The 12713-nt window shown below is 39.1% G+C and overlaps 1 protein-coding gene across 5 annotated transcripts in view; it reads left to right on the top strand.

Annotated features, from left to right (window-relative positions):
• The first annotated feature begins 587 nt into the window (after positions 1–587).
• Exog (exo/endonuclease G) overlaps positions 588–12713 on the top strand; it is a 44739-nt gene continuing 32613 nt past the window's right edge. For all 5 annotated transcript variants that reach the window (XR_779138.2, XM_033768148.1, XM_010618593.2 and 2 more), the window contains exons 1-4: positions 588–820; positions 2041–2190; positions 8559–8698; positions 10620–10696. Coding sequence is in view for 4 of the 5 variants with exons in the window: in XM_033768148.1 (XP_033624039.1) it covers positions 658–820; positions 2041–2190; positions 8559–8698; positions 10620–10696 (530 nt within the window). In the remaining variant the exon portion in view is untranslated. The remainder of the gene's footprint in view (positions 821–2040; positions 2191–8558; positions 8699–10619; positions 10697–12713) is intronic.

Below are 12713 nucleotides of genomic sequence, written 5' to 3'. Positions count from 1 at the left end.
GCCAGATTTGGTGCCCAATTCTGTGCCAGAGCAAGTGAATAAGGTCGATGAGGACCTTATTTAAAAGTCAATGTTTTTGACAGAAATTGTCATAAATGGTTGATCAGTGAAGGATGATAAAAAGTGTAGTGAATGTTTAAAGTTTATTACAGTAAGACTCATCATTAATCGTACTAAAAATACCCCCCCTCACACACACACACACACACACACACACACACACAAATACCCTGTCTCAAATATTTTAAAAGGGGCTGGCCATGTACTATATAGTTCAACATGAAGGGGTTCAATTCCAGAGACGCACAAATTTTGGAGTCAGATCTGAGTTGGAATCTCTGTTCTGGGGGCCTTAGTGGACCATATAGCAGTGTTCACTCTCCTAACAAACGATCTCAGGATTATATATGCACACCATTGGCCCCCAAGACGGCCTTACTCAACTCATGAGGCTCAGTGGACCGCCTATGGGTGCGGGGAGCGCCTGGTCCACCAGGGGGCACGCTAGGCACTCAGCTGCGAGGGTGTGGGAGGGGGCTCAGGACCAGCTGCTTCAAGTTGCGCATGTGTGTCAAGGTCTCGAGGCGGTGATTAGCTTTCACGCTCCGGGTCGGCGCGCGCACGCGCAGCGGCGGAAGGCCGGGTTTCTAGAGTGCGATGGCTGTCAAGGGTTTTGCTTTACGCCTCAGAGGCTCCCGGCGTTTTCTGAGTGGCTTTGTGGCCGGGGCTGCAGTGGGCGCCGCGGGAACGGGACTGATGGCGCTACAGTTCTTCCGGAGTGAGGACGCGGAGCCAGCGTTGACGGCCAGGGAGCCGGACGGTAGGTGTGTGGGCCGAGCTCCGCCGCCCACCCTGAGGTTGCTGCCTGTGTGCTCCGCGGGGTCGTCGGCCCCTAGCGCGGTGTTAGCGGCGGAGCGGCCGGCCTCGCTGTCCTCGATCCTGTCTGCCTTTCCTTCTTCAGAGTCTCACCCTCAGGTTCCGGGGGAGACCGGAGGAGTGAGCACACGCCTGTTTCCGGACCTGCTGATTCTCGCGCGCGAACTTGCAGCGCTGGTTGCAAACTGGAGGAGGCATCCCGGGAGGGTTTCCTCGGCACCGACTCGCTGTTAAGTGTGTGCCTGGTTCCGCCTCCTGGGAAAAACAGCTCCACATTTACTGTTTTGCTGCAGCGCACATCTCCGTGCTTCGGTACCAGAGCCTTGAGGAGGTCTGCTAATGATGATCCTTTAAAAACTTAAACTAAGACTGTCGCTTGACCCTGCACTCAGTCTTAAGCCATAAGGATGTAGGTTCTTTTTCATCCAGTCATCTCAATGATTTCTAGTAATGACTTTTTTCCTGTGAGGGCTGTTTTTGTATAGATATTGTGTGTGTGTGTGTGTGTGTGTGTGTGAGAGAGAGAGAGAGAGAGAGAGAGAGAGAGAGAGAGAGATTTGGAAATGTGTGAAAGACCAACGATCAAGTCCTTATTTATTTGTTTTTATTTTATTTTATTTTTTCCATACTGGAGATTGAGTCCAAGGTATTTGTGCTGAGCTACATCCCCAGCCCTTTTAATTTCATTTGAAAAATTTTGAGACAGGATCTTACTAAATTGCTAAATCGCCCAACCTGGGCTTGAAATTGCAATTGCCCTGCCTCAGTTTCCCAAGAGTGCTGGGATTACAAACAATTGGGCCACCACACCTAGCAAGATCAGGTCCTTATTTACTTTTGGTGCTGCAGATCGAACCCAGGGTCTCGTGCACATGTACTCACTGGTTCTTATTTAAAAGTTAATGCAAAAAAAAAAAAAAAGTTAATGCAGTAGCTGTACTTTTTTCATGATATAACTATGCTACCGACTATAGGCAAAACCAGTACGTTTCCAGACTCTTCTTTGACTTTCTAAATAATTGCAAAAATGAGATCTCTTGATTAGACTTTTGAGCTGGTTCTTTGTAAATCTCACCCCTTTGCTTATAATCTTTTGTTTTTAATGAGTCACTAATTATTTCTTGGTTTTTGTCCCCGCTTCTCCTTTCTTGTTTTTAATTTTAGGATCTGAAGAAAAGGCTGTTTTGGAACAATTTGGATTCCCTTTAACTGGAACAGAGACCAGATGTTACACTAATCATGCGCTGTCTTATGATCAGGCAAAGCGAGTACCTAGATGGGTTCTTGAACATATATCTAAAAGCAAGATCATGGGTAGGTGGTTAAAAGGAAATTGAAGTAATGGTATTGATGAAAGATGTTTCCAATTTAGAACAAAGAGGATTATTTATAATATTATCTACCTTTTCCACACCATATGTAAGAAATGATACTTTTTTTTTTGGTATCGGGGATTGAACGCAGAACATTGCTCTGGCGAGGCAGGCAGTGGCACCACTGAGCTAAATCCCTGGCCCAGGAAACAGTACCTGTAAGGCTCATTGATTAAATGGACATTTCTTGGCCCTTCCCAGCTATTTTGGGTGTGAGAGGATCTGCAGTTCAACACTTGGATTGAGTGGCTCTGTCATCAGTATTATTATAATGAACATCATTCATTTTTTACTTCAACAAATATATTTTTTTCAGCTTTAATTGAGTTTATTGGTATATTTTAGGGATACAGTACAGTTACATTCATTGTTGGGATCTTGTACCTCTACATGACAAGTCTTGGTTCTCATTTTTTCCCCTTGTCCCTGCCCTCCCTTTACCCCCTTCTCCCTCCTCAACTACAAACACTTTATTTCCATCTTTTCATTATCTCACATTTTTTTCTTTTCCCTTATTACCCTTTCCCTACACATCCCACCTTCCCTACACCTTTAGCTCCTTTCTTCCCATTTTTAAATGTCAGTAATCTTATTAGGATCTTCTGTATTATTGCAGATTATTCACACCAGAGAGACTATTCGGTATTTACACATGTGTGCCTTATTTATTTCACTTAGGAGTATATCTTCAATATGTATCCATTTTCCTATGAATGAATCTATTTTCTCGTTCTTTACGGCTGAGTAATATTCCATTTTATAGAAAAACCACATCTTCTTTATCCAGTTTCCAACGGATGGGCAAATGGGCTGTTTCCAAGTTTTAGCTATTACAAACTGTGCCGCTATAAACATGGGTGCGCATACTTCTCTGTGATATGATTCTTTTAGTTCTTTTGGAAAGATACCCAGCAGAGGGATGGCTGGGTCAAATGGAACCTCCAGTCCAAGCTCTTTGAGGTATCTCCATATTGATTTCCATAGTGGTTGCACCAGTCTGCACTCCCACCAACAATGGAGAAGGGTTCCTTTCTCCCCACAACCCCGCCAACATTTGTTATTATGTGATTTCTTGATAGCAGCCATTCTTTGTGGGGTGAGGTGGAATCTCAATGTTTTCATCTGCATCTCTCGAATGATCAGTGATGTGGAACATTTTTTCATATGTTTACTTGCTGCTTTTACTGCTTTGAGAAATGTCTGTTCATTTTGGATGCCCATTTTTGAATCAGGTCTTTATTTGGGGGGGCTGATTGTTTTGAGTTCTTTATATATCCTTGATAATAGTCCTTTGTCTGAGGAACAGCTGGTAAAAAGTTTTTCCCACATTGTAGATTGTCTCTTAGTTCTGCTAATGGTTTCTTTGGCAATACAGAAGCTTTTTAATAAGATGGGATCCCAATTGTTGATTCTATCTGCTAGTTCCCGTGCTACTGAGGATTTGTTCATAAAGTCTTTTCCTATACCAATGTCTTCCAGAGTTCTGCCTAACTTACTTTCCAGCAAGTTTAATGTTTCTGTTTTAATATTTGGATCTTTAATCCATTTGGATTTTAATTTAGTGCATGGTGAAAGATAAGGGTCTAGTTTTAATCTGTGGCAGGTTGACATCCAGTTTTTCCAACACCATTTATTAAAGAGGCTGTCTTTCCTCCGCTGAGGATGGTCAGCTCCTTTGTCAAAGATGAGGTAGCTGAGTACATCTGGGTTTGTTTTTGTGTCTTCCAGTCTGTTCCACTGATCCTCAGGCCTATTTCTTTGCCAGTACCATGCTGTTTTTATCACAGTGGCTTTGTAGTATAGTTTCAAATTGGGAATTGTTATACCTGATGCCTTGTGTCTGTTGCCTATGATGGCTTTTGCTATTCCAGGTCTCCTATGGTTCCAAATGAGTTTTTGTATTCTTTTTTCTAGTTCTGTGAAATATAGTGTTGGAATTTCAATTGGCATTGCATTGAATGTATATAGAAGTTTTGGTAGTATGGCTATTTTCACTATGTTGATTCTTCCTACCCAGGAGCAGGGGATATCTTTCCATTTTTTTATATCCTCTTCAATTTCTTTTTTCAGAATGCTGTAGTTTTCAGTGTAGAGATCTTTTGCTTCTTTTGTTAGGTTGATTCCTAGATACTTCATTTTTTTGGATGCTATTGTAAAAGGAATTTTTTTCCTTATTTCTCTCTCAGTGAGTCTGTTATTTGTGTATAAGAAGGCTGTTGATTTTTGGGTGTTCACCTTATATCCAGATACTCTACTGAATCTGTCAATTAAGTCTAGAAGTCTTTTGGTGGAGTTTTTTGGGTCTTCAATGTAGAGTATCATATCATCAGCAAATAATGACAGTTTAACTTCTTCCTTTCCTATCTTTACTGCTTTAATTTCTTTCTCTTGTCTAATTGCTGTGGCTAATGTTTCCAGAACTATATTGAAGAGGAGTGGTGATAATGGGCATCCTTGTCTTGTTCCTGATTTTAACATGAAGGTTTTCAGTTTTTGGCCATTTAATATGATGTTGGCTGTTGGTTTTTCATAGGTAGCCTTTATTAAGTTGAGGTATAGACCATCTATTCCAATTTTTTGCAGGGTTTTTATCATGAATGGGTGTTGAATTTTATCAAATGCTATTTCTGCATCTATTGAGAGGATCATATGGTTTTTTTCCTTGACTTTGTTAATATAATGTATTACATTTATTGACTTTCGTATGTTGAACCACCCTTGCATCTCTGGAATAAATTCGACTTGGTCAGGATGGATGATCTTCTTGATAATCCTCTGTATTCTGTTTGCTAATATCTTATTAAGGATTTTTGCATCTATATTCATTAAAGAGATTGGCCTGTAGTTCTCTTTTTTAGTTGTATCTTTCCCTGGTTTGGGAATCGAAGTGATACTTGCTTCCAGGAATGAATTTGGAAGTATAGCTTCCCTTTCAATTTCAATGAAAAGTTTGAAGAGTAATGGCAGTAGTTCTTCTCTAAATGTGTTGTAAAATTCAGCAGTGAATCCATCAGGGCCTGGGCTTTTCTTACTTCAACAAATATTTTTAATGCTTACTATGAACCTGGTCCTGTCCTAAGCCTCGGGTATATAACTGTGACCAGAGTATGTGGTCTCTAACCCCACGACACATATTAAACAAGTAATCACGAACATATAATTAATTGTAACTCTTCTGAAGGAAGAAAATATAAGTTAGTAGAATTAAGGAACAGTAAAGAGCACAAAGACATTACAGTAGAAGAACATGACTTTGATTAGTGCAACCTCTCTGAGAAAGTAGAGTGAAGGGTGACTGGCAGGATCTTGATATGGGTTTGATGCGCTGTGGTATGTGGTGTGGATCATTCTTGGCAGAAGGAAGCACAGCTGTGTCTTTGAGGGCCCCAAAGAGGGGAAGAGTTTGTTCCTCTAGGGAATGAAAACGCTGCACCCTAATTGGAGCAGGTTGAATGTGACATGAAGTAAGGGCAGAGCGGTAGGCAGGTACATAAATCTGTTCATGTGTCCTTGCATCAGAAGATTCCTTTAATTAAAATGACCAGTTCACAATTAGGTTCAAATTGATTTCTTCCAGTTTACATTCCAACTGTCACTGTTTGTCCTACTCCTCACCCACATCTGTGCTGAGTGCTACTACTAAGCTTTACCACTTTAATAGGTGATTTTACTAGTGTTTATTGGTCATCAATGATTGGTAACATTTTGTGAATTATTTTTTCTCTGTAAATTATTCTTTACCCATTTTCAGTTGGGATAATCATTTTTGAGTTGATTTGTATGACCTCTGTGGTATGTTAAGGATTTTACCTTTTGTCATATTTGTTTTGTTCCCATTTTGTTATTTGCCTTTAAATTTGCTTTGTGGACCATCTACTACTTCTGTTTTGGTTTAAAATGTGTGCTAAGTCTATAATATTAAAATGCTGATACTAAATGATTGTGTGCCATTCTAGGATACACAACGGTATAGCAGGAAGCTGGAAGTGTACTTGTTGCTAAAGGGATTCTGATGAATTATAGTGGAAATTGAAAGTTGATTATAAATTTACATCAAGAGAAACTCATTGATTTCTCAAATTTGAGAACTTTTTAAAAAGAGAGAAATGTTCCCAAAGTAGAAGGAATTTCAACTTTACTAATTTTATGTTGTTATTAAGCTAACACTTTGAGACCCATATAAGAAGCAGAGTGATTTATGTTGTAAATTCCATGCGTTGTATGCTTTTGAATTGGTAAAATAGAGCCAATCAATATTATTGAAAATATGAAGCAGTGTACTGGGTGTTACTTCACTTTGATATAAAGACTCTTCCATATTTAATATGGACAGACAGTTATCCAGACTAACTCTCCTATTGAAAGTAACAAATAGTTAGTAGCAGTTTATAAAAATATTTTTTAAAAAATGTGGTGAAGAGTATAGTGGACACTTGCCAAGGCGGTATTTGGGGCAAAGCCAGAAACCAGAGCTGTAAAGCCAGTCCTGGCAATTTGCCTGATTTTGCAGCCTTTTAGGGTGAGAAGGATTGGAGAAAGGACTTAGACTCCCCCAAGTAGGTTGTCTTCTAGTAGACCCTCTCCAAACTAACTTGGAACCCAAGAAGACTGACCTCAGGGGGAGGAGTGAATTGGAACTCACCTGCTTACACACTGGGAATGTGCAGAGAAGGTTTTCTTGGGGTGAGCAGAGAGGCCTCAAAATGCAAATCTAAAGCACAATCCATAGACACGGAGGCCCCGAGTGGCTAGCTTGCAGACTTTACCCAAATCCACACAGCATGTGTGGGTCCAAGAGCCTTAATCCCCTGCATATGGTCCTCCAGTGGTGATGCTGCTCTGTGCCTGTTTTTGTTTTTGTTTTTTGTTTTTTGGTACCAGGGTTCAAACTTGACCTTACGCTTGCAAGGCAAGCACAGTACCACTGAGCTAAATCCCCCTCCCCTTTTATTTTTTTTTGATACAGGGTCTCACTCTGTAGTTTAGGCTGGCTTCGAACTCACTCTGTAGCTCATGCTGGACTCAAACTCAGTGTGATCCTCCTTCAGTCTCCCACATGCTGGGATCACAGGCGTGCGCCAGCACACTGGGCTCTACTCTGTACCTGATAGAAGCAAATTCATTTGTTTTCCCAAGGATGACATCTTAGGCCTTTGGAAAACTTCATAAGTGAGTTTCAAGGGCAGTGAGCACCAGGTGCAGATAACTAGGTATGTAAGAAGCAATTCCAAGGTTAGTGACACTACGCAGTTTTGATAATTCTTCGGTGGCACCAGTTTTTTTCCCTTTATGAAGTGTTTCTAAAATGCTTGCTATTGGATACTTTACTTTAGATCTGGGCACTGATAACTTTAAAATCTCTTGGTTCCGTGAAATGACATTGGATGCAGAACTTTGTTGGTCTCCACTATACACACACACACACACACACACACACACTCCTGTGCTGGGGGTTGAAACCCAGTGCACTTGCACTGAGCCACATCCCTAGCCCTTTCTTTCAGTTATTTTTCTTTTTGGAGACTGAATCCTACTGAATCTCTAGGTTGCCCAGGCTGGGCTGGAAATTGTGATCCTCCTGCCCAGCCTCCCAGAACGCTGAGATTATAGGCATGTATTACCATTCCTGGCCAACACAAGAGCAGTAGTCCCAGCAATATACTGTTCGCTCTCATAGTTTCTGAAGTTTAACAAGGTCTGACTTTATGATGATGGAAAATAGAGTGTTGGGATCTGCTCATGTCCTTTATGGCAAACCATTCTGGAAGTATCAGAAAATGAGTAAAAATTGGAATTTCTTTTCTCCTGTGTAATACTGGATGGAGCTCCTAACTTAAATGTTTTGTCATGATTTAAGAGGCATTGAGCAGGATGTCAGAGACACTCACCCCCAGGCTATGCCTGCCCAGAACAAAGTGTTTCGTGTCTATATTTATGCATTATTTCAGTACATATAAGTTTCTCAGAATATAATTTTAAACAATACAATATATGGGTGTCTTTTTGAAAAACAAATTTATTTAGTAGCTAAAGTTTTTATGCATCTTAGCCATTTGATTATTGTTTTACATAAATATATTCAGAGTAGTATGTCTTTAACCGAAAATACCAGAATGAAAATTATATGATAGACCAGGCTTTTCTAAATTCAGATGAAGTATCTGAACTATGCCAGGAACTTGAGACATGCAGTCCTTAGTACTAGCTGCTCCAAGAGATACCAGCTAGTAGCAGCCAGTTTACCTCACCTAGAGAACTGGGAGGGATATCGATCCACGATAATATTCCCATTTTGTGTGTTTTCTTCAGGTGATGCAGACAGAAGACATTGTAAATTCAAGCCTGACCCCAGTGTCCCTCCAGCATTCAGTGCCTGCAATGAGGACTATGTTGGAAGTGGCTGGTCACGAGGACACATGGCTCCGGCAGGAAATAACAAATTTTCAAGTGTAGGCATATTTTTGGGAGGGATGGGACAGGGCTGATACGTGTGCCATGGGACCTGGAGATTACAAATCTAGGATCCAAATTTTAAAAACATGAGAATTTTCATTCTTTGTTTTTTATTTTTCTTTTGACTTCTCTTTCTCCTTTTCTTAGCAGATACTGAATTATTTTTATTTTTAATTCAGTTTTACTTTTTTGATTTGTTTGTTTGAGACAGGATCTCACTATGTAGTCCAGGCTGGCCTCAAACTTGCATTGATCCTCCTGCCTCAGCCTCCTGAGTGCTGGGATTATAGGTGTGCAACACCACACCTGGCCTGAGGAAAACCAAATGTTATGTAGAAGGGAACTAAAAAGCTACTGAGATACTGAGAATGCTGGGGCACGCCTATAATACTAGCACTTGAGAGCCCAGGTAGGAGGATCATTTGAAGGTTCAAGGCTAGTCTGGGCTCCCTAGTGAATTCAAGGCCAGCCTGAATTATAATAGCTAGACCCTGTCTTGAACAATACACAACAATAACAGCAACAAAAAGCCACAGGGTTTAAAGCTATTCATCTTTTTAAAAAATTATTATTTTTGCTGTTTATTTTTGTGGTATCTGGGTATTGAAGCCAGGGCCTCGTGTGCTAAGGCAAATGCTCTACCATTGCGCTATACCCCAAACCCCAACTCATTTATTTTTATTATGAAAAGTTTCAGACCTGTAGAAAAGTTGAAAAGATAAGATAGCAATCGTGTTTAGTACATTTACTCTACTTATGCATTGTATGTGTGTGTGTGTGTGTGTGTGTGTGTGTGTGTGTGTATGTATATATATATATTTTTTTGTACCGGGGATCGAACTCAGGTCCTTGCACTTGCATGGCAGGTGGCAGAACCACTGAGCTAAATCCCTGGCCCTCTATGTATGTATATGTTTTAAAACCATTGACAGAGTTGTAGACATCATAGCACTCTATTCCTAAATAGATTGCTCAGGAACATGTGTCACCTAAGAAGAGGGTGTCTGTATAGATGACAATATTATCATGCCAAGAAGTATGTATAGACATAGTTTTGTATATTTTCATAGAGTTATCTGAAATACAATTGATGGTAAGATTTCCCAAATTCCCAGTTATGTCCTGTACAGCTCTTTGGATCTGGGACCTAACTGTGAATTGCATATCTCTTTAGTCTCCTTTAATGTAGGATAATTTCCCTGCCAAAAAGGGGTTAAAGGAGGATTTTCATAAGATTGACATTCATGGTGTGAACTCTTGATGCTTGTCATTATCAAGACAGTGGTTCTCAGCCATGGATACTGATCACCTGGGGAAATGTGCAAAAACCCTCTACAGAAACGTGGAGATGGACCCAGGCATCAGTGAAACTCCCTAGGTTATACAGAACAAGCACTTTTCCTCTGCCACTTTTGAACTGATGTGCTTATACTCTACCTCTTAACATTCCTGAAAGTTGAATGTGTTTGAGAAATTCTTTGACAGAAGCTTAAAACCAGAATTTTCTCATAAGTCTTACATTGGAAACTAATTCTTAGAGTTTATAGTATAGATTTGAATTTTAGAAATGATAAGCTAGGGCCAGGGATGTGGCTCACCAGTACAGCACCTGCCTGGCAAGTGTGAGGCCCTGAGTTCAATTTTTGGTACCAAACAACAGTAAAGTGGGGGAAAAAAACGCCCCTTAAAAAAAATGATAAGCCAAAGTAAGCACACCAAAGTTAAAGTCCTACTTGGATAATAAGTCTTTCTGTCCCAGAGTACCTGTAGCTTTCATTTATCCAAAGAAGCACTGTAATCACTAATTGCCCAGAAGTAATGTGTGAATAAGGAACTAATTTTCCATGTTTGCTTTGTAAAGTATCTCAAAGGGGAGGATATTACAGTGTAAGTTACTGTTTTTATTTTGTTTCACAGAAAGCCATGGCTGAAACCTTTTACCTTTCTAATATTGTGCCTCAGAATTTTGATAATAATTCTGGATATTGGAACAGGTAAATTGTGAGAGTTTTTAAAATACATTCTATGGAAGATGCATTATGTGACAGGAAAATGTATTAGTGTATATCAGCTGGCTCTGTCTTTGTTCTTGAGATGCTAATCCTACTAAAAGCAAATATTTTAGGTCATTTTCTTTGCTAGATTTTTGGAAGTGTAGTCTGTGGGAGAACATTACGAAAGCCTGTTTTTTCTTTTTAATGTGTTTTGCTACTGTTCAAAAGTGAAGTTTTGAAAAACTACTCAAATTAATAATCCTGAGGCAGTAATGTCTTTTTTGAATGTGTCCAGAGAAGGCACCTAATTTTTTTTTCTTATATTCTGATGTTCCTGAGCTTTTAAGAAAAAGTGCTGGTACAGTTCATTGTAACCATTAACTAGGGTTTTTTGTTTTTTGTTTTTAATGGTCCTGGGGATTGATCCCAGGGCCTTTGCACTGAGTTACATCCCTATTCTTTTCAAAAAAAATATTGTTTTTGAGAAGGGTCTCACTAAGTCATTAAGTTGCCCATTCTGGACTCAAACTTGTAATCCTCCTCTTTATAGCTCCTATAGTGATGGGATTTTCGAAAGGCACTGTCGTCATGCCCAGCTCCATTAATTAGGTTTTGATAAAACCTAACTATAAAGTCATCTGAGTCAGGTGTGGTAGTACATGCCTGTATTCCCACAGTGTGGGTGACTGAGCCAGGAGGCTCTCTAGGAGTTGGAGGTGAGCCTGGTCTACATAGTTCAGGGCCAGCTTGAATTACATAGTGAGACCTTGTTTCAAATGACAAAACAAAACAAAAATCATCTGGACCTGCATTTTTCTGACCCTGTTAATAAGTCCTGTCAGGTTGTCTCTTTAAGCATCTAAAATTAGCACTGATGGAAGTTTTTTAGGTTATTGTATTTTCCTTATAGAGTTCTTCATGGTTTAAAGTAATTAAGAGAGCATCCCACACAAATAGTAGTTGTCAGTCATGGCTACATTTGTTTCGTCTGCATGCCTTCATTTTCCCCATTCAGGTTGCAGATATATTGTTTTATTCATAAATATTTCAATATATTTTTTGAAAATGAGCATTTTTTCAATTTTTATTTTTTAATAGTCTACATTTGCAGTACATAATGATCGCATTGTTCATGGGGAGTTGGTATGTATATGTAACACATCTCAATTCTTTTTTTATCCTCTCCCTCTCCCTTCTCTTCTTTCCATGTCTTAGTCTCCTTCCCATTTGCAAAAGATTCTTTTAAAAGTGGAGTCACTGAACTATTATGCCCCTAGAATAAGTAACAGTAATTCCTTATTACTAATGTTCAATAATCATGCTTCCTTGATTGTTCTTAATATTTTTTGATTGGTTGGTTTTAAATTAGGATTCACTCAAAGTCTATGCTTAGATTGGTTGATGTATTTCTTTAGTTCTTTTTAATTTGTCAATCTTTATTTATTTTTGCTAATTATTTTTTGGAGATTTGAGATCTTTTTCCTTTAGCGTTTCCATTCTGGATTTGTGGATTGGATACCTGTAGGCACATTCAACATTTTTTTCCCCAAGAGATGAATTTATGGGAGGAAAATTTTAGCTTGTAACTAGGCAGATGTACCATAATATAATTTGATTTTACATTTTAGGTAAGAGATTTGAGGAATGATAACAAGTATTCTCATTTGGAGAGTGCTTCCAACTGTACTATAAGAAAATGCATATATTGCTTCTCGGCCTTTTGGCTAAGGTCAAGTGAAGAAAATGCATATAAAACCACTTGCATTTTTATCTGGTGAATTTGAGAAAAAGTTTTAAAATTTATAAATTCCAGTGTTGTAAAATTGTTGCGTCATATTATGGAGCTTAGAGTGAATTTATATAATCCTATTAAAAGTATTTATTACAAGTTTTACATGTAATCAAGAGTCATTGAAGTATTTATTCAGTAATTTCAGCCCTTGAAATTTATCCTGAGAATCAACACAATATTGCATTATGGAGGAAATGATAAAATAAATGCAGTTGTCCTTTAGTA

This window comes from Fukomys damarensis, unplaced genomic scaffold, assembly GCF_012274545.1.
Source record: "Fukomys damarensis isolate Sample0158 unplaced genomic scaffold, DMR_v1.0_HiC HiC_scaffold_24, whole genome shotgun sequence".
Lineage (NCBI taxonomy): Eukaryota > Metazoa > Chordata > Mammalia > Rodentia > Bathyergidae > Fukomys > Fukomys damarensis.
Note: the sequence above shows the minus strand (reverse complement) of the source record. Positions and strands in the feature narration are given on the sequence as shown.